We start from the raw sequence: 22,185 nt of genomic DNA on the forward strand, positions 1-22,185 counted from the left end.
ATGGGTTTTAGCCCTCACAGGGCTGTTACACCGTCAGGTGATGTATCACAGCTCAAGTATCTGCAGTCCTGATCAGGCTGGGATTGTTTTTTTATCCTTCCTATAACCTCCAGCTAGGAGCATAATACTATGCATGATTAGATAGGCTGGACAAGTCTACATCTTGCTTAGCTTGGAGTTAAGAGGGAGAAAATTTATTGAAATCAAGTATTTGGGATTTATCCAGATATTTCCACAGCCAGAATCCAGCACCTTGGGGCCAACCCTATAATGTTCTCTCCCTTTTCCTAAGATTGAGGTCCAAAGGCACTCAGGAAGCTCTGTCACTGCATTAACCCATTCCAGTGAGATTTACTCAACCTGCCAGAGACCCTAATTGTCACCCACTGGACACCTGATAGAATATTTCTGTTAGTTTTAATTAACCACATTCAGAATAAAATTACCAGTTCAGTCTTCAGTGAGTCTGACTTGAATTCACGTCCCCTCAGTAACAGAGAGAGCTGCTCTAAGTGGAGGAAAATGCATCTGCCTGCTAAGGGATGGTGGGGCAGAAAGTCCCTGACCATAGCAGGAAGTTCTGGAAGGCAAACAAGGCTTGTTCTCCAGCTAGGGCACCAGGCCTTATTTTGCAATTAGGCAAGAAAAGATAAAGGGACAAGCAAATTTCGTGCTGTGATGGGGCATTTGCAATGCAGTCCCTATAACTGCATCTCATTCCTAGCAGTGCTAGTCTACACAGCACTGGGTTATTATGTAGTGTCTTGGACTGCTTGGAGGTAATAAGCATTCACTGAAAATGGACTGCTATTAGCCACTGGCAAAAGCTGATTATAATAGTGCCAGCACTGGAATATGTTTTCCACCCATTTACAAGAGGAGTAAAATAACAGGAGGGGAAAAAAAAAAAATATCACATTTGCTAGTGTTTGGAGCGTAGTGTGCTCTACATACAATTATCGAGAGAATGACAGGAAATTGACCCATTTACTCAGAAAAGTTCCTATCGTGTTCTGCACTATTTCATTTCATGCCCATTTGAGAACAAGTCATTTCTCTTCAGGGCAGAAGATAAATTGTCAGCTCGTACACACATCTCTTTCCATTGCCAGGCACAAAAATATCACAAAGAAACATTTTCCTGCCCTCTGCTTAATTTTCTTCTTCTTCTTCATCTTCTCAAATAAATGGTGCTAACTATAAAAGTCAACAGACTGTAAATAAACTCAATTCTATTCCTACCTTACATTATGATTGATTTTTGGACATAACGTATTCCACCCACAAGGTCTCTTGTCTGATTCAACTGCTTTTCTCAGCACCAAAGAAAAATCAGATAACCTCGGTGGAATAGCTTCATGTAAAAACAGAAACATTTGGCAACTACAGTTTTCCTAATGGCACATCAGTGCCTGGCTCCCTGTCAGTGTGGGCAGAGTTCTGGGTATGTAGGCAGAGGGGCTGCCAGCAGCATCATTTCAGAAGCAGCTGCAGGAAAAGATGCTCGGGTTATGTATGTACACCTTGCATAGGGCATGGGGAAGCCCCAGGCAGCTTCCCAGCTCTGCCCTTGGACTTACCCTGCCCATTGGAGCCAACCACTTCTCCTCTTACTCTGAATGTGCTTGACAGAGGACAAAAGAGCAACTGGATCACCATCATGGACAGGAAATACAACAACTGCTGTCTTCAGAACCTAGAGACCTGATGACAGCCGGGTCCACGAGGAGAGGCAGCACGTGCATGTAAGAAGAAGAAAAGGACATAATGGAAATGTCCTTATCTACATCGTAAGCTCAGGTTTCTAGAGAACTGAGCTTGCTGTTGCTGCTCCATTCAAGTGGCAATGCTCAGCCCTGGTTAATATCAGGGACATCAATCAGCAGAGAATTCCATGGCATCCCTGATGGAAGTGCCAGCAGTCCGGGTTTGCAAGAACACAGGTGTCTCCTGTGCTGTACAGCTGGAGAACTGCTAATGTAAGGATGAGCTTTGGGCACAGAAGAGCCAGCATGGCAGTAATTCTGTACTCCTCAGCTCCTGTCAGATCCATCAAACACCATTCCAGTCCACAGCTGGTTTCCTTGTTCCCTCACATCAGTTTATTGGGGCTTAAATTAGAGCAGTTTCACAAACACCCAGTTCACACAACTTTTCTTGCTGCTGGCACGTTAGCCAACACACCCCAGCTTATCCTCCAGCCCTTGCTCTGCAAGGTGCAGCTTCTTTCACATGTTCATAGTGCACACAGTGCTAAACAGCACGCTGTTCATTTGCTCTGGAACTCTGTATTCAACCTGATCACTCAACACTGTTCTTTCACCTGAATAGTAGCTTCCCTGTGCTCTTCCATCCTGGAGCATCATTTCTAGGAGTGAAAATTACCTATCATTTGGAGCACAAAATGAGATGGAGAAGAAAGCTCAGAGCCAGAACTGGCCTCAGTAGTTGCAGCACTCCAATCCTATACTGAGCACAGCAAAACTCATGTTTTTCACAGAAACCAGTCATGGAAAGTGTTATTCTGGCTTTGATTATGATGGAAATATGGATAAAAACATGCAGAGTATCAGCTTGGGAAGTGGAAAGGAAAGAAGAGCCTTTCTTCACAAACAAGCAAAATATTCAAGTTTCTGCTAATTCACATATGGACTACTTCTCCTCTCCCCATAATCTGTTCCTCAGATAGTAAATGGGATTAGCAGAATACCAAAAGAATGAATTTCCAGGTCAAGATCATATGGAAATTATAGTCAAACCCAAATTGTTTGGGTCTGGTCTTTGTCCCAGGGAAAAGCTCTTTGCTCTCACTCAGTACACAGCCCAGCTGCCTCTGAAACCCAGTGCCTAGAGATACCTACAGGGAATGTGAAAAAGAGGGAGGGAGAAATAAAATAGCTCCCTACCTCACAGTGAGAGGGCTTTGTTCCTCTCTGGTCAACAGTATGGACATCTAGACGTGTGCAAGAGAACAGCAGAGATCATTACCTGCTGGGGAATAGGACTGTTCCCATCTGTGAGGGAAGCCAGATTCTCTCAACTCACTAGGAAAAACTGGAAGCATTAAGAGACATTTTTACCTTCCTGTTTTCATCAGCTGAAGAAAGAAATTTCTGAGGCTAATTACACATTTTAGCACCAAGGTAGTGATTGTCCTCCAACTGCAAATATCTGCCTGCAGCCTGTGGAAGAGCCCAGCTCTGACCACAGTTCCTTGGGCACTGGCACTGGGTGGCTGCAGGACAGGATGGTGGTTCGTCACCTCCTACCCTGTGGAGCACACACACTCATGGAACATGACCATCTCTGAAATGGGATCCAGCACTGGAGGTGCCAGCTCCTGACTGTGTGCAGCCTCCTGCTATGTGCCAACCCATCCAGTCCTCCGCTCAGCTGCCCACCCTGCCTGATCAAAGCCCACAGAGGCCTTTGGGTCTGTTACCAGGAGCTGAATTCTTCCCTTAAGCTCAGATTCAAAGCCCACCAATCCACATATGTAGCAATTTTTCCACTGAAGGGATACAGCTCCAGTTTTCAATCAGGTAATAGCTTGTTGCTTATCCACAGACCAGGCTTTTTAGGCTCACTTTTGGTCCCTTAGAAAATAACCAAATTCTTCCTAACATTGAGATGAAGGAGACAGGGCTCTTCAAATGCCCCACTCCCTCACCTTGCTTCCTATTCCTTTGTTTATAAATGTTGAAGTATGAGGTTCATATTAATGCCATAGCCCTGAAGTTCTGTTGATTGCCACCCAAGGGTGAGACCAGGGATGTGACCCATTCACCATCTGTGCAGGAGAAAACTCATATATAAATTCTCACCTCCTCTGGACATGAAGGAAAAAAAAAAAAAAAAAAAAAAAAAGGAAGAAAGAAAACAAATATCTCCTTCTGCCAATACATACATGTGTACACATGCACCAATACTTTGGAAAAATTGAAGAATCTGTAGATGGAGGGGTTAGTGCCAGATTTTAAAATTATTAAACATTATGTACAAAGAAAACATAATGAGCTCCTCTGGGATATAGAAAAAATTACCCATGAATGAGAGGAAAATGGATAACCACTCCTGGGTTTGCCACTGGTGAATTATTTAATAATCACTCCCCAGCAGATGGAATATATTTATCTACCCCATTGGAGCACACTTTGCAATTTATTTACACTGCTTTAAAATATGATTATTTATTAAAAAAATAAACAAGGTAACCACATGGGAAAAGAGAAGGAAACAAGTTTAGAGGGGGGAAAAGTATGTTTTGAGCTTTTCAGTTAATTTTAGGCAATTTCCACTAAAATTAACTTGAATCTTCCTTACTTCTACTGTAAAAATACAGAAATTGAAAATTCTTTTGATCAAGCCAGTCTAGATTCTTCACACACTCAAGAGGATCACTTTGTGAGATGGGGTGTATGTCTCATGTCTTTCATTAGCCATGTTGTCTTGGGCACCACAAATTGGATTCAGCTCCTATTAATTTTAAAGAAAACATTTAAATTGGGATCAGTAGGAGCAGGCCCATAACTTACACTAATTTGTTTTATGGGATCCAGTCCCTTATCTAAGAGTGACTCTAACCCATGGCTCAAACAGCACTCCGATTTGCTATTTAATTAGCTACTTATTCTAAAATGTAAAGGCTGCCATTTAGCAAAGTTTGAAAATGCAAAAGGTACCCTTTAGTACTGTGTAAGTGCATAAGTGTACTGCCTGCTCCCAAAATTAAAGTACAGTTGTGAGCAAAAGGCTCTGCCCACTCAACAGCAAAGATAATTGAAGACTGATTTGGACAAACCTGAGGGAAGGTCCACGAGAGGAAGGAATACCTTTCCTGGGAAAATGCCAAATCATTTCAGATTGCATTCAGGCTTCCAGATTCTTCCTGTGCAAGTTTGTGATCCATGGAGGACTCCACAGAAACTATTACCCAGCTGGGCACAGATGTCTTTAGGAGATGGAAGTCATCTGGGGAAGGGGAAGTCAAGAGAAACCCTGCAGTGTAGCAGAAGCTTTCATATTTTGCCCAAAGGAAACAAAAAAAAAAACCCAAACCAACCCCAAGCTTTAAACCACTGTCCCCTCACCAAAGAAAAAACTAGTTGCTGTTGGTGAAACCTCTTCACAAGTTTTTCAACAATCCATTCTGATTTTCTTTAAAACCAGTGAAGTTTATTTATATATCTCAAATGTGAAGAGTCCCATGGTGAAACCATCAATGGTTATTTGAGACATAACATTTTCTAAAGTGACTAAAGAGCTGGATGACTTACTATGGAAGAGTTTAAATCTCATTGTCAAGAGTGGATTAGCAAACCAAGAGCAGCCAATTTCTCAGTCATTTATGTGCTTTTGAAAAAGTTTGTCCAGGTCCTGATGATATTTTCTCTCTCACACCTTGCTTCCCCTCCCTGGACTAAGAAAATCTGCAACTAAGATGATTCAAGAATAGGTATTTTTTAGAAGATTTCACCTTAAAAAAAATAGAAATCTGATAGACTAAAAAATCCAGCTGCAGGCATGGATGTCAGTGTTTTACCAGCTAGCTAGTTCAGCAAAAGGGGTGCTTATAAATAATCTAGTATAGTGAATGCTATGCATCTTTGAAGTAAAAATGGACTGTTAGAATACTCTTACTTAGTTCAGGTTGAGGAGAGCAAATCAACTTGTCCTCCTTACTAAGAAAAGGCTCAAACATAAGCAAATCCTCTCTTGAACTGGGAGTGCTGCACTTTCAGCAAAAAATCCAAACTGAACTCTACAATCTCAACATCCTGGAAGAGAAAAAGCAAATTCGCTGTATATTATTTCTGGAAAATAAGAGATCAGATTTCAAATATAAATTCCACCACAACAATCCAACACATGAAGACAGGCAGTACAGATGTGCACATCTGAGGTGAGATGTGGGCAACACAGACAAAGGAAGCAGAGTTCTCCCTAGGTCCTCCTGAGAAGGAAAGCTGAAAACGTCAAATACCTTGTGTGGAGTTATGCTCTCGTTTATTTTAAAGACAGAAAGGATTAAATACATCTACATAAAGGAAAGAAAAAGTGTTTAAACAACAATAAAAAAAAAAGATTTAGTGGCATTAATAAAGAACTCCCTTAAACCAGCATGTCACCATTAAAGTAATTAATAGGGCATGCAAGACATTTCAGTGGAAAGAGAGCAGTACTCACATTAGAGCCTTTTAAGTTTTCACATGACCTCAAGACAGACTACAGCATTCCTGTGCAAAAGTACCCTCTAAAAAAGAGATGGGGGCATTCAAGTCTATAAAAGAGTGATTTTAAAATTTAAATGATATGGTCTAAGTCTAAAATGCAAAGGTTAAGGGAATATTAGAAGGGCAATAATTCTATCTGATTAAACTTTTATCCAAAGTGACAATAAAATGTTCAAAATGAATTAAGGACTTTATTAACAGATGCAGAGGCTCTATAAAAAGAGTTTGAAATCTAAGTACCAGAGAGGAGAGGTTTAATTTTTTTTTTGTCTGGATGGAAGTGATATTACTATAAAACTTTAATCTTATTGCCATGCCACAGTGAAAGTAAAACTGTCAGAGGTAATAGAGGAAATCAGGACTGCTTTCTCTCCCCACTCTGTTGCAAGGGCCTTTTTCCAGAAAATAAGAATATGCACATTCTTTGTATGGCATTGATCCTATAGGTGACAGACACATGTGGACAGGTTATGAGCTCATGATTCACCTGGACTTCTGCTGGTTGCAACAGTCCCAAGGTGGTAAGTACAGGCAAATTATATGGACCATTTCAAATGAGTACTGAGCAAAAATTGGTGCTGTGTCACCAGAGGCTCTTCAGAACATTTCAACCTTTCCAAAACCGAATTCACTATTTCAGGACAGTTTTAGACATTTCACTTGTTTATTAGTATCTGTATGTAGTAAGAAGATAACACCAATTTCCAAGCCCTTGAACAAAGGCATTTTGATACTTTAAATTATCAAGTTTAAGCTAGCCATAAATCTGTGGAACAGGATAAGAAAACAAGACTTTTTCTGAAAATTACTGCTAAATGCTAGATATGATTTAGAGCACACCTCAGCTCCATCAGGGCATTTAGCAGCCATGATTTCAGCCATCGCTAATTTTTCCTTCTGTTTTGCTGCTGCTAAATTCTGGCAACTTGGTTGCCTTGGTGATGGCTGCAGTGCCTGTGGCAGATGCACTGGAAGATATCCTGCAAAGTGGTTTGGCTTTTCCAGGAACTCTAGAGCCTTCTGCATGCTGGCAGGAATGCTGTGATGGCCCCCTGTGCCTGTTCCACCACCCTCTGACCCAGCAGTGTCAGCACTGGGCACAACCTGCTCCGTCACAGCCTCCACTGGAGGACCCAGGGCTCAACCCCTCTCCGTCCCCACAGAGCCCCATCGTGCTACAGCTCCCCCATTCCCTGCTGAGCAGCCCAAAAGGCACTTTTAGGGATTCCCACATCCTCCTTTGGCCCTGCAGCATCCATGAGAAAAGCACAGCTCCTCAGTGGAGCAACCGACAGAAAATTGCCAGGGAGACTAGGATGTCAAACAAATATTTTTCTTTTCACAACAGAGCATAAATATTTGGCAGCACATTTAATTTAAAAAGTCTAGAAGTTACTCAAAGAGATTGGCGAACGTTGCTATGAAGTTCGTTTGCTTCCTAAAATATGACCAGTCACAGATGGCTTGCTGTAGGAAATATTAAATAAATTTTTAAAGTGTTGTCTGGCTTCAACACAGATTGCATTTACACAGATACCTTTGTTGGTGAAACGCCAAGATGGCGTATTGGTTCAAACACGACCTTAAACAAAAAACTACCTTGTCAGGAGCTAATGGAATATTCATACTTAAAATCTCAAGCCCTGATAACATCTGAGAATTAATTTACATTTCAACACCATTACTTTTCCCCCTCTTGCTGTATTTCCCTTAATAAACAAGAGAAAATATCTGGGTTTGGTCCGCAGCAACTTTTAGGTTTTGGGCACAATAACCATTACTTTTAACATCTCCAAAAGAGGTTGAATAAAACACCTACATAAAGAATGTTAAATGACAGGAGAATCTGGAAGGCCACTAAGTGTTAAAGAGTCAAACAGCAAGGATGCAAATACAATGAGCTGCAGCATTAAACACCTAAGCAGATTGACTTCAGCAAAACAAAAATCAAAACAATACAAATATTTTTTCAATGGCCATCATCTGCAGGAGGACATTCCTACAGCGAGTAAAGACTATAGAACCTGTGCTTTATAACCTCAGACCAAAGAGGTCACCAAGATTCTTGGTTTATTTCTTTCCATAAAGCTCCACTTTCAACAAGAAGAAGAGCCTTTGAAACATGGACATGTAACGTAAGAACTACCACCAGTTTCTAACTGCCTGCACTTCCTGCACTGCCTCAGAGAGGTGCATGGTAAGTCTGCTTTCACATTAACAGCATCAGGTTGGTGTGGAAAACCTACATGGTGTCAAATGTTTGCCAGGAAACAGCAGCCAGGGAAAAGCAGGGACAACGCTGAGCAGATCTCATCACTCATTTTCAGCAATCCAGATGCCCCATGAGTTCCATGCTCACTGATGTGCGTGGTGCCATCCCTGCCCAGCAGAGATGGGCACACACAGCAGGACTGAAGGTCTCACTGACCACATCAACCTTTCTGCTTCTGTGAAGGCTGCTACCTACCATTACACAATAATCTGTTGTCCCCAGCAAATGCCACAGCATCAGAGTTGAGCTATAATCTAGTTTTCCTTCTGCCCAAAATACCCCAGTGGATGATTTATCTCTTCTGTCAATATTGTACTTGGCCCACAGCTTTGTAATCAACGTAGATGAGATGAAACAACAGTCTTACAATTTGCTTTGTCCCTATGTGAGTACCAAACACCCTCCATACTCTTAAAATCAATAAACTTTTTCTCTTGTCACCATTCCCATTTGGTGTACTTTCCCTCCACTGGCATGATTTTGTTTTTTTCTAACCAGAAATTTCCCAAGCCCACTGGGGTTTCTGTGTGTGTGATGGCAAGTTAAACAGTTTCCCCCACTGCAAACAAACACCACATGCACACAAATCATGTCCTGGAGTGAAGAGCAGAGGCAGACACTAAAGGGAGGATCAACTCACAGACTGAGCTTTTGCCAGAGAAAATTCCTTGGAGTGTGGCTTCACCAAGGAGACGGCTCAAGTGGCATGCTGCAAGAGCCTTATGGGCTGCCTGGCACTCAGGCTTGCAAATCACTGTCTGGACTGAAGGAAGACGGCATCTGGAACTGAGAGTGAGCAAGACAAGATTTTGCTCTCTTCAAGGCTGCTTCAATACCTGCTAAATCCAAACAACCCAGTCCAGGACAGATTCAGCTCTGTTACTCACAGGTACTACAGCATGTTTTGCCAGCAGCTCTGCACAGGGGCACTGGTAAAAATATCCAATACATAATGGTTTGTTTACCTCAGTGAGTTCCAGTTTTTATGTCTGGACACTGCAGCACTTTGACATCACTTCATTAGAAAGGACAGAGCTCCATAATACATGGATCTGATGGAAACACATGCCTAAATTATAGGCCAAATTTCAAATAAATCACAGCCTTTCCAGAATAATTGTCTTCAGCAGTTTGAATTGACAAATAATTATGCAGGGTTACAAGCAAGCAGTAGGACTACATGGAAAGGAACACTATCATGGAACCTTCCACCCTCCTGGGTTTTCCAACAGCCCTCACTCAGCTGCTTGTTCATATTCATGAAGAGTCTCTATACACCAGTGATTGGAAGAGGGGATGAAAAGAAAGGTAGCTCCTGCACCTCAAGATCTTGGCATGCTGAATTGCAAATAGGTAGAAAATTAGGGCGTGGAAAACCTGAGCTATACAGTGCAGGATGTGTTTGTGGTCCTTGGACAGGTCATTCAAACTCAGAACAAGACTAGAAAACACCCCTAGATCTTCCCATGCCTAGACCTTAACTATTCCTGAGAGATGTTTGTCCCACCTGTCCTTGAAGGCTTCCAGCAATGGAGATCTATGATCTAAACAAACTGCATTTAAACTTCTCAGGGTCAGATCTCCATCTGCAGTATGGAGACAATGCTGTTGCCTTTTCCACAGACTTGCTGTTTACAAGAAGTTTTTTGGAGGCAGAGATTTTCATTCACTGACACACCACAGTGAGAGTTTATTACAGTGGTATCCCCAGATGCTGCTCAGGCAGCAAAGGGTGAAAGCAGCAAGTAGTTCAATGAGGAGGTGGTGAAGAACAGTTGAAAGAAAAAAGAGGAACACTGTAAACACTGGATGCAACTTGCCAATACCCATCTGCACTGGACTGCAAATGAGGAAGATACTACAAAGGTGTCATTCTTTCCTTATAAGCCATTTCTGCTAACTTGCAAATGCAGCAAGCTTTGTGATATATCCACAGGGAAAGCTCGACACACAGCTAAAATCCGTTGCTGAATGACTTCGCCATCCCCTCTACTGTAGCATGATCCATAAGTGGATCTATAGCCAGGAGCCATAAAATCCCATTAGTCCTGCAGAAAGGGAGACAATTTTCTTCCAAAGAATATACAGTTGGTCAGTGGAATTCACCCTGTAAGGCGAGAAATTCACTGAATGGCAGCAGCTGGTCCTTCACAGTATCATCTTTTCAGTCACTAAGAACTCTTCATTTCCCATGGTATAGTTTTTCTAGATTATACATGTCAAATCAATGCTTACTTCATATAATCAAAATATCAAAAATGCCTCTAATCATAAAACCACAAGGCAGAGACAAGACTACAATTGAAGTTGTTATGGCTGCTAACATACAGGAGGAAAGATCTGAATTCTAGCAAGCCATCAAAAAAATCTCAAGCAAGCCCAGGTGTGGAGGAGGAGTTGTCACTATGGACACATTTTTAAATAGGGACCATGAAAAATGAAAAGTGATCCATACCTAACAAAACTTTGTACCACCAAGTCATCAATGAATAATTAATCAGCACCTCACGCCCAATCTTCCAAGACAGATGTATCTATTAAAATGCAGCACTATGGTGTTTTTCCAAAAATATTCCCCTCATGACACTGTTCTCATTGGTAGCATCAAGTTGCTTTACCTCCACAATCCATGGCTGGTCTTCCTTTAAAGCAACACTCTAGTCAGCCTTCTGGAAAGTCGATTATACCAAGGTATATTGGTCTCAGAATCCATCACCATGATGAGCCCAGTGCAATTCTTGGCAGGGCTTTCTCTCATGTCTTCCAAGACCACTATGAATTTTCCTTCTTACAGGCTTGGTTTGCAGAATTCTTGTCCTGTCCTTGTTGGACAGCAAGATGAACTGGCCCTGTCTTCTTTAATATGAGCCTCTGGGTCTCTACAGAGGAGTCCCTGCTAAGCATTACCTCATCATCTCATGGTACACTTCCCCTTTCTTTATCATTCCAGTTTAGAAAGGAGGTTATTGACCTTTGCTGACTCCCCCACCCAACCACCCCTGCAAAGGAACCTTTTCCCTTGCCTTGTGACAAAATAAGAGACATGACCCATCCCCTATAACAGTTGGTAGGCCACTGAAAAAACAGACACAGTCTTCCAGGGGGTCAGCTAAGTTCAGCTGTCCCAGTTCTGACAGAAGCTGCTTCATCAACATTCTCCCACGTTTTTGTACCTCCTAGGCCTGGACTCCTGGAAGCTCCAGGTGAAGCTTATGCAATAACATCCTGTCCTCCTCTGTCTGTGCCCTGATTGCCATTTACCACCCAAAGGAGTAGAGCTGAGCTTACGGCCACCACCCCTTCTCCACCTTCTGTCTCTATTTTTTATATCAGCTGTTGCTGGGTGGCATCAATAGAAAGGGCTTTTATACTCTTAAGGGATTTACTAATTTTTCACTTTCACAAATGATTGGTTTACTAGACATAACAGATCTCCCTTGCCATTATGTTTTTCCCAAGGAATAACCAAGGGGGTGCAGACTAGCAAAATTATCAACTCTAATAATCAGTGGGAATAAAACACGCCTGTGAGCGAGCCAAAACTCTGGACCTGCTTTGTGGCTGCTATGCCCATGGACCACTTCTGCTGAGGGTAAGAAATACCCAGGGCTGAGCCTGCTGCTGCCTGGCACAGCCCAGCTCCATCTCTGTGCCACACGAGCTGAGCCTTAATGCTTTTCGATCCACGGGTCACAGGTTCAGCTCCCTGCTGCCGATGACTCACACAGGAGCTCCGAACTAAAACTAGCAACACCAGCTTTTTTCTAGGAGAGGATTGAAGAGCAGCATTGATCTCAATGAAATATTTCGAGGGCAGAAAAATTCCACCACGCAAAGAGTGCGTGACTTCTCTTTAGTTTATTTTATATTTTTGTTCCAGTTGTCATTTTGAATTCAAACTCTTTGGAAAGCAGGCATAATAGTCTTAATGATCCCATTGAGCAGTTTAAATTCAAATTGTGGAGCACTTGCAATACCATGCTGGCAGCACTTTCCATAAATTACTCTAAAATTCAATACATTGCTTGACAAAAACAAGAATAAAGGGCTTTTTACTTTAAAAAGAAGAAAACTTGTATCATAAAAAAAAAAAATCTTTAAATTATAGTTTCTCTTTTCTGGTCCAATTTAAATTGTTACATAGTTGCTAAATTAGTGCTGTAATCCCTGCTTACAAATTGCAGAATTATTTTTAAAAATAGATGTAGTTTTACTGGAGGGAACAACCTTACACTTTAAACCCTATGTGCTGCAGGATGCTGCTCTTGCACAGCTTTCAACCAGCCACACTCACGTGCACACAGGGTGAGGTTTACAATACAGTCACACTGAAGCCAGTAGCAGTCTCACCAGAAATTTCAATGAGCCCAAATTGAGTTAACACTGACATTTTAGAACGATTAACAAATTTAAGCTTTCCCAAGATGCTCCATGGCACCAGTGGCTCTCGTTGTACCATTTCTTAAAACATCAGCATTTCTCTTGTGTTCTGTTCTGAACTACTCCTACTGAACTAAAGCCACTGATAGGCCAGGAAGTTAGAAGACTGTAGGAGAAAAAAAAACACTTCCAAGATATACTTTTTCTGCTCACAAACCAAGCAATTGGGGAATGGAAAGGGGGAAAAACAAGAGAAAAAAGGTGGAGCACTATGATCCCAAGTTCAAAGCTGGGCTGGGGAACAGCAATAATCAGGGCAAGACTTCCATGCATAATTCTTCTTCAAGCACTTCCACAGCTTTAGTACTATGGAAAGGTGAACTTCACCTGCAAAAAAACCCTTGTAAGTGACCTTTGGGGATAGGTATAAGATATTGTCCTCAATATCTCGCAGTGCTCAGCAGAAACAGGAAACCTCGATCCCTGTGTCTCCACAGGGCTCTGCAGAGCATACCCACCATTTCCCACATCCTAGCTTGATAGAAATGAGAGTTTCTTTCTTCTCCCTCAATCATACATCATTTCTAGCCCACCACTTCTCTGAAGTCTTTCATCTGACCCTGGTTATTTCTGCTTTCTTGTACCCTTCCCAGTCCCACCATGGTCCTCTCCTCAGGTGGGTCACACTGACTTGGACACAACAGAAGAAACCCTAGGAGGCCAGGAGCATCAGCGAGATCTCGCTGCTTTCTGCACTAACTGCAGGAGCTCAGCCCCTCTCAGTCCTCACCTCAGAGTGCACATCTCCAGCTGCCAACTGCCAGATTGCCAGGACAGGGCAGAAAGAATGGATGAAAACTTCCAAGTCCTGGAGAAAGTTATCTGGACATCAAAGAACACCCATTCACAAAACAGCAGCATCACTCTTGCCAGACTGGTGTGTCTGGTTAACCTTGTGTTCAGTCCTTATGATAACACGGTATTTGGACAGCAGACAGCTGGCACTGCTCAACATCTTGCTCTTCAGTCTTTTACAACAACAGTTCCACTGATACTACGCTTTGCCTTTTCCCTGCTCCGAGTCCAGTGTTAAAATCTCTTCAACTACTTAGAGGAAGCAAACCAAATGTTCTTTTGTCAGTAATTTGCCCTGTAAGGGAGGGGGAAAATATACTGATAACATACTGCAGACACGGCATTTGTCACGTGCAGAGCAGTGCACTGGTTACACTAGAAACCCTATCATGGTATTTCAAATGTTAACTTGACTGTCCTAATGACTGGGAAACATCTGTCTCCTATTAACACTTTAGTTTTTACAGTTGCTTTTAGTTCAGCAGTAGTGTCTTAATGGAGAAGACTGGTACTCTTTTAGAAATAACATCAATAATGAAAGAATCCTTGGATGCAGAGCAAAACCAGCAAACACATTGGCAACAGAACTTGCTGCACTCAGAAGATGTAACAGGAAATAATAGTGATGGGCTTTTGGGTGGGAAGATTTTTGTGTGAAAGAAATTAACTCTGGTACTTAAATTCGCATTAAGAAAAATATTTCTTTTCAAACAGGTGATTGATTTCCTTAGATATTAATTCAGACTTTTGGGGAATTTCATCTTAATTGGATCACCGATAAATAAAACCAGAAACAAAAACAACAAAGAAAACCCCTTCTGCAGGCTATTTAGGCTTGGTACTGACTAACCAGTAATTAAATACAGCTCTTCACAGTAATCTTAATTATGGCTTCACTACACCACAGCTAAGAAGAGTCACACAACAAACTGAGAAGATTAGCCAATTCTAATTGTTGAAAAACATTTATTTTTGTTTTTGTGCACAGTTTTTGTGTGTATAAGGCCACAAGTCACATCAGTGAATTATAAAAAAATAATCAACGGCTTCAAGAATTTATATATCACAACTAGGCAAGTGTTACTAGGCAAGTAATAGTTTATATTTTTTATATAAATCAAGCCTCTATGGCTTGCATGAGAGGCCAAGAGTTTTTGACTTGGGAAAATTGGGATGTGTGCTAGAAATCAGTGTGAATTAGGTAGACCAGAAATGAGTTTCACTGAATTACTTACACTTATACCAGTTGAGAACCCTGTTTTCTCAGCTGGACATGAATTAGCTGTGCAGTCTTGGGCCAGTCACATCTGCTGCACCTTCCATGGGAATTCACGTCCAGAGGAAACTGAGTCAAGGTACATCAGTACTGACTTTCTACAAATCTAGGATTCCTAGTATCCAAGCTATTGTCTGACAATAGAGACTTTGGGAAACAAAAAATACCCCACCCACCTTCAAAAACCAAACACCAAAATATCCCCCCAAACCAACCAATCAACCAAAAAGAAACAGAAAGAAAATCCAAACCAAAGGAAAAATAATCAGAGGCCACAATTCAGCAGAATGTGGCTAGACAGGCTAGATTTTAAGCAGGTCATTAACTCTCAGAGCTCAGGATAACTAAATCACACATCTAAAGGCATCTAAAGACAAAAGCAGTCAGACTGTGCATCATCAATTTAAGGGCCTCATTCCTCTGCAAGAACAACTTGCAAGCCTAGCTCAAAGCCTTAGTGTACTTAAGCATTCATTATCCTACTGAAGCCAATGCAGGCTTCAATCCACTGAAAAATCAATGAGACATATGCTCTAGGACACAAACTCCTCAGGCTTACAGCCAGTGGCATGGCAGAAGCCTAGATCCTTTGTAGATCTGGCTTTCAACACAGCAGAGTCCTGAGCATTCTAAAAGACACTGAGACAGGCTCCCAACACTTGTTTCTTCCACATTTAAGAGTTTAATATGTGCTTGGGTTTGTTTTTTTCTTTAATGCATCAGACTGCCAGATTCCTGCTTCCCATTTTCCACTCACAGTACCAGCTGTCCAACTACTTATATGTAGCCCCATCAGCATTGCCATCCTTTCCCCTGCATGTGCAGCAGCAGATGGATTCAGACGTGTTTTGGGTTAACTCCATAACCATGTTTTTGTGGACTGCATGGATAAACATTTAAAGGCCCCTTCTGGTTATATAAAAGGAAGCTATTAAACGTTTACTCTTTCCTCTGTACTCAGAGCTGCAAAGCCGTATCACAGAACATACAAACGCAGATGCAACCAGGCAATTATCGTTCCTTTATCCCTTAAATAGATAGAAGATAAATTTGAAAGAAAATGAGGAACAGAATCCTTCTCCCTTTCCTTTTTTATCCTTTTATCTCCCAATGTAGGAAGTTTACTGAACCCTTGCCAACAATTCACTCAGGCTAATGAAGTGTATAAGTAATGGGATTAAATAATCTTAAACCATTACTACAGTGGCTAATGCAGATGTTTTCCCAAACTAAAGCAGATGAGTGGTGTAGAATGCGTGCTTGATTTAAAAAAGAAGAAAAGAAAGTATCAATCTGCAAGCAGATGAAGTCAATTCCAGCCTGAAGTCAATGAAATGTTTAATTCCAGTTACATAAAGTTGCTCCAATTATATTATGAATGCACCTTCCTAAAGTCTTCAGTGCTTTGCACGTGGTTAAACTTGCCACAAAATGAAACTTAAATTTTTTATGGTGCAATCATTTTTGTGCAAACAAAAATAGAAATTATTTAAAAGGTACATATACGACCAAGAGACCATTTAGCTTTTAAACACAAATTAACAAGGCCCATCTATCACTGCCATTGTAAATAAGACACAATCCTCCCTTTTTATATTCAATATTTCAGTAACAATCTCACTGTGAATGCTCTGTAGAAATAGAGAGAACAATGAGATACTGGTGGCATTTACAGAAATATTATAGTATTATTGCTCTAATTATCACTGGAATGACAGAAATGTCATGAAAAACATCAATTTTTACTTTCAGAAGTGTGAATCCAATTCTGGAAGGGTCTCAGGTCCAGTGTTTGTAAGAACTCAAAATTGAGAATTTAGAGAAAGATCTGTCAGTGTTTTAAGGAAGTTCTAGTTCTTTTCTTACTCTAAATTACAAGGATAATCCTTATATACTGGATGTTAAGGTCAGACCAAGGTAAAGCCTGAGGCACACAATGGGGTGTTTTTTTAATTTGGACCTGTACAACTGGTTCCAGCTACTTGTTATGGGAGCCTCTTGAAATTAGCATCTCCTCAGAGCAATTGTTAATTGTTTGCTTTAAGACCTTGCTAGAAGCATGAAATGAAATTTTAGGGTGATGTAAGCTTCAAAAGATATCTAATCCCAAGACCCTTAGTTCAGTAGAAAGTCTTCCATCAAGCAAGGCAAAAGTCTTGATTTTAAAAGTTTTAATGCTTTCTTGCATCCCACCTCCTTAATCTTAGTGGGCACCACAGTCTGTAACAATTTTGGTATCAGGTTTCCCAGCATGGAGAGCTGAGAACCATACTACTGCTAAAAAATGACAGCATAGTCTGCTCCTTGCAGAGATGAAACAATCACAAACCCCAGCTCTTTCTCCTGCTGTGTCCACTTCCTTTCAGAGGCAGGTCAGACCAGGAAATGCAATTCACCCAGTAAGCTGAAAAGACCAGAGTTCTTCTGAAGACCGTAAAAAAACTTGTTGCTCATGGTACTGCCACAGGGGTGCCAGATTTTAACTGTAAAGCAACTCCAGAGCAATGAAAGAAATAGATGTTTCCCGTGTCTATGCATTAAAATCAGGACACAAAGAGGAACGAGTACTCACAATGTAGCAAGGTTCACAGTAGGCTTTCTTCTCCACAGCGTAGAAGGGCTGTCCCCTCAGCTTGCTCTTGCATGTTATACAGGTGAAACACTCCACATGGAAGACTTGGTCCATGGCTGTACAACCAGTGCCTTCTCCAACGACATTCTCCCCGCAGCGGGCACAGCGTCCTGTCACCAGAGGGAAAGGACAGCAGTCAAAGCAAGCCCCTCGACCCAGCTGCAGAGGAGGCCCCACCACTCACCCATGGCTGCAGAGCGAGTGAGGGGGATGAAGCAGCTCAGTCCACAGAAAAACAATTTGTGCCACTGCTAGCAAAGATCTAGTACCACTGGAAGGCCCTCTGGTGCTGGTCCATATGAAAAGGTCTGGAAAGGATTGAAAGTGGCTCCCAAGACAGCACTTACATCAGTTGTGCTGCTGCAAGCCAGCAATCATCACAAGGACCCTGAGCTCCAGATACAAACCACTGAGCTATCATCTAACCCAGCTATATAGTCATCTTCAGTTCCTCAGGTAGATGGGATAAACCTGTGCCTTAAGCCTTGCTTCCACATGAAAGGATTTTGTTGTAGAAGCCTCATAAAGCTGCCTGGTGGCAGCACAATTTAAAGAGAAGATTTTGCTTGTACAGCTCAAACAAATTCTCTCAATGGAGCCAATTACTTTTCTTTTTCTGTTCAAAGATTAATACAGATTAAGATATTCTGTCTATTTAAAGCACAGAAACTATTCCTAAAGACTGATGTGTGGATACTTCAGTCTTACCGTCCTTCAAGAAAGGTGTTTCAGAAACTGCTGTTAGAGACTCTGAGTACAGACAAGCCTTAAGAGCTCTATCTGTTTCTGAAAAGGGTCCTTAATGTCAGATACAAATGCATAGCAAAAAGTCTGCAGACACACACTTACAAAAGGCTTTCTGCCTTGTTCAGATTGTTGCTAAAGATGTTATGTGGCAGATAGATATAAAGTGAAGACAAGATTTCCTTAGCTCATGGGAAGAACAGTTCCCTAGGGGAGACTGTGTTGCAGAGATGATGGAAGAGGTGGGTAGAAGGCACACCTTTGCCATTTTTCTCTGCCATTTGAGTTCTAGAAAATGGAGATAGCCCATGAAGTTGTGATGTCGTTATACAACAATTTATATTGAAAAGGGTAGGCATTAAGAACAAGGTCAGCTATGCTACACAGGAGAACCCCACCAAAGAAAATAGAGAAAGTATGATCTGGGGCATTGCCCTGCTCAAAATGGCACTCTCCAGTTTAAGAGTAACTGTGGTGACCCCAGCCTGGGGGCTCTGCACTTCTTGAAGGCTTCATGGGTGGAGTGGTGTGATCAGCAAGGGTGGGAAAGGAAGCAAGAGCTGAGGTATAAGCAGGAAAGCAGACTGAGTTCAATACAGAATTTTTCATAAAGGCATATGTAAGTAACACATACCTGATAATAATTATATATTCCAGTAATGATACAATGCTCTCTCATACCATGGTCTGTTTGTTGGCCTTTTCATGCAAATACTGCACAACTTCCTACAAGGACTTAGACCTGTTCTGTCATCCCAAAAGTAGGACTGTGCACTGTCAGTGTCCCCACACTCATGACTTCTTTCCTGCCTGTCCCACACTCCAACAAGCTACTACACTCAGGGAACAAAGCATGTAAACTACTTTTGTATCCCTCAGGATACCACAGGATGATATATACACACATTTGAGATATATTACAAGCTTGGAAAAGAACCCAGATCATTACGGTTTGCTACAATGGCATAACTATGGTTGGCTTTATACAGGACAGAGAGTTTCTGACTCAAACAGCTCCCAGCTTGAGCAGTGTGGAAAGAGAACTCACCAGATGAATCCAGACAAGTCTGGAAATCCCCCAAATGGAATTAATAATGCTGTATTTAAACTTAACTTTCTTTAGCATTTGTTATTAGGGTTTTGATTGTCACCGTTGTGCTTTAATCACTCCACTGTAACACTTCTAGAGAGGACTGCTTTTTTATGAGCAGAAAAGGAATTCAGGTTTCCCAGCATGGTGGTGAGGCTACAGAGCATGGGGGAAGAATGGAAAAAACCATGAGGGCTAGGAAGAAAAAACCCAAACACACTGGAGTGAACTACAGGAGCTGAGCACTGCACTGAGGAGGAGGCAGAAGACACCTCCTATGTACCACAGGACAGCCCTGCTCAGCCCTGCATGTGGACAGCACAGAGCTGCTCCAGGGCCTTCTCCAAACATCTCGTGTAGCTGGGCTGTAATATGAAGAGACGTCTGGGGAGCAGTTAATATCTCTATATATAAAACATGAAATTGAAAGCCATTAGTGTATTACTTTACACAGTGTTTTTCCAGAGGGAATATTCTGCTGAAGAATTTATTTTCCCTAGTGTGCCATTCTGTGATCATCCGGTATTATTTTTATGAGGCATTTGGACATGGAATAATGTAGTGTCTATGCAAACACTTCTCAGCTTTCTTTGTTAACATCTGAGCAGAACATGTGGGAATCTTTCCTACCCCTCCTTCTCTTCTCACATTCATAATTTAGCCAGGTCTTATGTGCTTCAGCATTTATCTTCCTCTTTGACCAAGACATCTCTCCATTTGCTGAAGTAGCTATCTACATGGAGACCATACTTCTGGCTGTACTTGTGCTAGGAGACCTGGGTCTATTTCCTAACTCAAATACATACTCCTGTAATCTCTGACAAATCACTCAGTGCCTTTGTACCCTGTCCCCTCTTTAAGCAAAGGGCATAAAGACATCTCTGCCTCCCAAAGGTGTCCTGAGGCTACATTTCCCCCATAGCTTTGAGGTATTCCCTAACTACACTGCTGGTGGTCAGATACAAACCAAAGAGTAGCACAACACGAGTCTTGGCCAACTTCTCCCCTTTAAATTGGTTTCCTAAGGCTTTCCTTCCTCTTTCTGGGTTTTTCCACAGAAGATTCCCACTGAGGCAGTGACAGACTTAACCTGGCTACATTTATGAGAAGTCCAGTTTCTGCTATTAAGTACACAGACAGAAATACTCCTATAAACTCTCACACAGGAAATCTTCCTTTTTTATAAGTTTACATGCAAACTGTAACTCTATGGCCTTAAGCAAACCATGTTTTTCATGAGACATGGCAACTCCAGTGAGAATCAAAACACAAGCTCAGTGCCTGGCAACTCTCCCAACTGACTCACTCACCCAAAAGGTAAAAGCAAATAAGCCAAAATATTCAAATTTGGGAGCTCCAGTTGGGTGGCTGGATCCACTAAAAGGTACATGGGCAAATATACAACTAATCTGGTTTGCAGCAATGTGGTCACTGGAGACTGTACTTTCTGCAGACCTCTGTGCAATCTGGGAACTCGCAAGACTTCTGCAAAAAAACCTGTCTCTTCTCCCATCTCCTGCAACTCGCTCAAATGGAGTTGAAAATGGCTATTAGTTTCAAGTGTTGGTGAGGCTTGTCAACTGACAAGCAGACAGGCACATGTACACAGGCAGTGCAATTGCACAAGCCCCATTTCCTTAGAAAACCAGAAAAACCCCACTAAAAACAATGCATCTATCATTATGTCTGATAGAAACAAAACAAAGGTCTGCTTTTCCTGTGTGCCAGTTACCAACGGCGAAGGTATTTGTGGTTGGGCTCACCACAATTAAGTGCCCACACATGTTCCCCATTTTAATATTTTCACACTGGCTCAAATAACCCAGTCCGTTGTGTGCAGAATACCCATGAGTGAACACAGAACAAGTTGCACTGCTTATTGGGAAAGAAGTAGCAAAGTTTGCAAGACTCAAGAACAAACAGATTGCACAAAAAAGATTACACAAATAATCTAAGAGAAAAATAGCAGGCAGCGTATTACAGTAGAAACACAGAACAACGTGACCCATTTGCTTCCCACAAACAGCATTTAAAAGGCAGCTTAAAGACAAAGGACAAAATTAGCACTAAACTGCATGAAGATGAGAAACTATGTCATTTCAACATTCTTCTTTTGCCCCTCCAGCCCTTTTTAGATCCTTTTTCAAGATTATTTCAGCAAAACTAGAAGGCGATATGTTGGCAGCAAGCCTGGGAGACTGAAGTCCTCTATTTTTGCATGAAAGAGGTTCATAACCTTGGCTGTGCTGTGACCTTCCTTCAGCCCAGCCTGGCTGCCACATGGTGGTCTTACCTTGGGGGGATGTACAGAAGTGCCCACAGAGGCTTCCGTGCTGAAAGTGCCATCATTAGTGAGTTTCACACAGAAACACTTCAGCAGCTGAAAGGACACATCAGCTACGATACTCTATTCTGAAACCTCCTCACTTACTGTCTTCTATTGTGTAAAAAATTTGAAATATTGTGAATCTGAAGGAAGAGAGGGAAGGGAGAAGAGGAGCTCATATTGCACATAATGCCATGTTCTAACTTCTTGTTATCTAATTGCTATTATTACATGGTTTTCACCTATACCGCCCCAGATCCTGGCTGCTCAGATTATAGAACAGATCCATTCTGCGGGGTATTGGAGAAACACAGAATTCACAGAAGGACCCAGCTGCAGGAGTTTATAACCTAATACAAGCAATGAAAACTGAGTAG

At 41.7% G+C, this 22,185-nt stretch overlaps 1 protein-coding gene across 19 annotated transcripts in view; it reads right to left on the bottom strand.

The window, feature by feature from the left end:
* Nucleotides 1-22,185, bottom strand: part of LPP (LIM domain containing preferred translocation partner in lipoma) — a 327,364-nt gene that overhangs the window by 35,745 nt on the left and 269,434 nt on the right. For all 19 annotated transcript variants that reach the window (XR_015274477.1, XR_015274479.1, XR_015274481.1 and 16 more), the window contains one exon: nt 17,589-17,758. Coding sequence is in view for 14 of the 19 variants with exons in the window: in XM_023933026.2 (XP_023788794.1) it covers nt 17,589-17,758 (170 nt within the window). In the remaining 5 variants the exon portion in view is untranslated. The remainder of the gene's footprint in view (nt 1-17,588; nt 17,759-22,185) is intronic.

Source organism: Cyanistes caeruleus, chromosome 10 (genome assembly GCF_971803275.1).
Source record: "Cyanistes caeruleus chromosome 10, bCyaCae1.hap1.1, whole genome shotgun sequence".
Lineage (NCBI taxonomy): Eukaryota > Metazoa > Chordata > Aves > Passeriformes > Paridae > Cyanistes > Cyanistes caeruleus.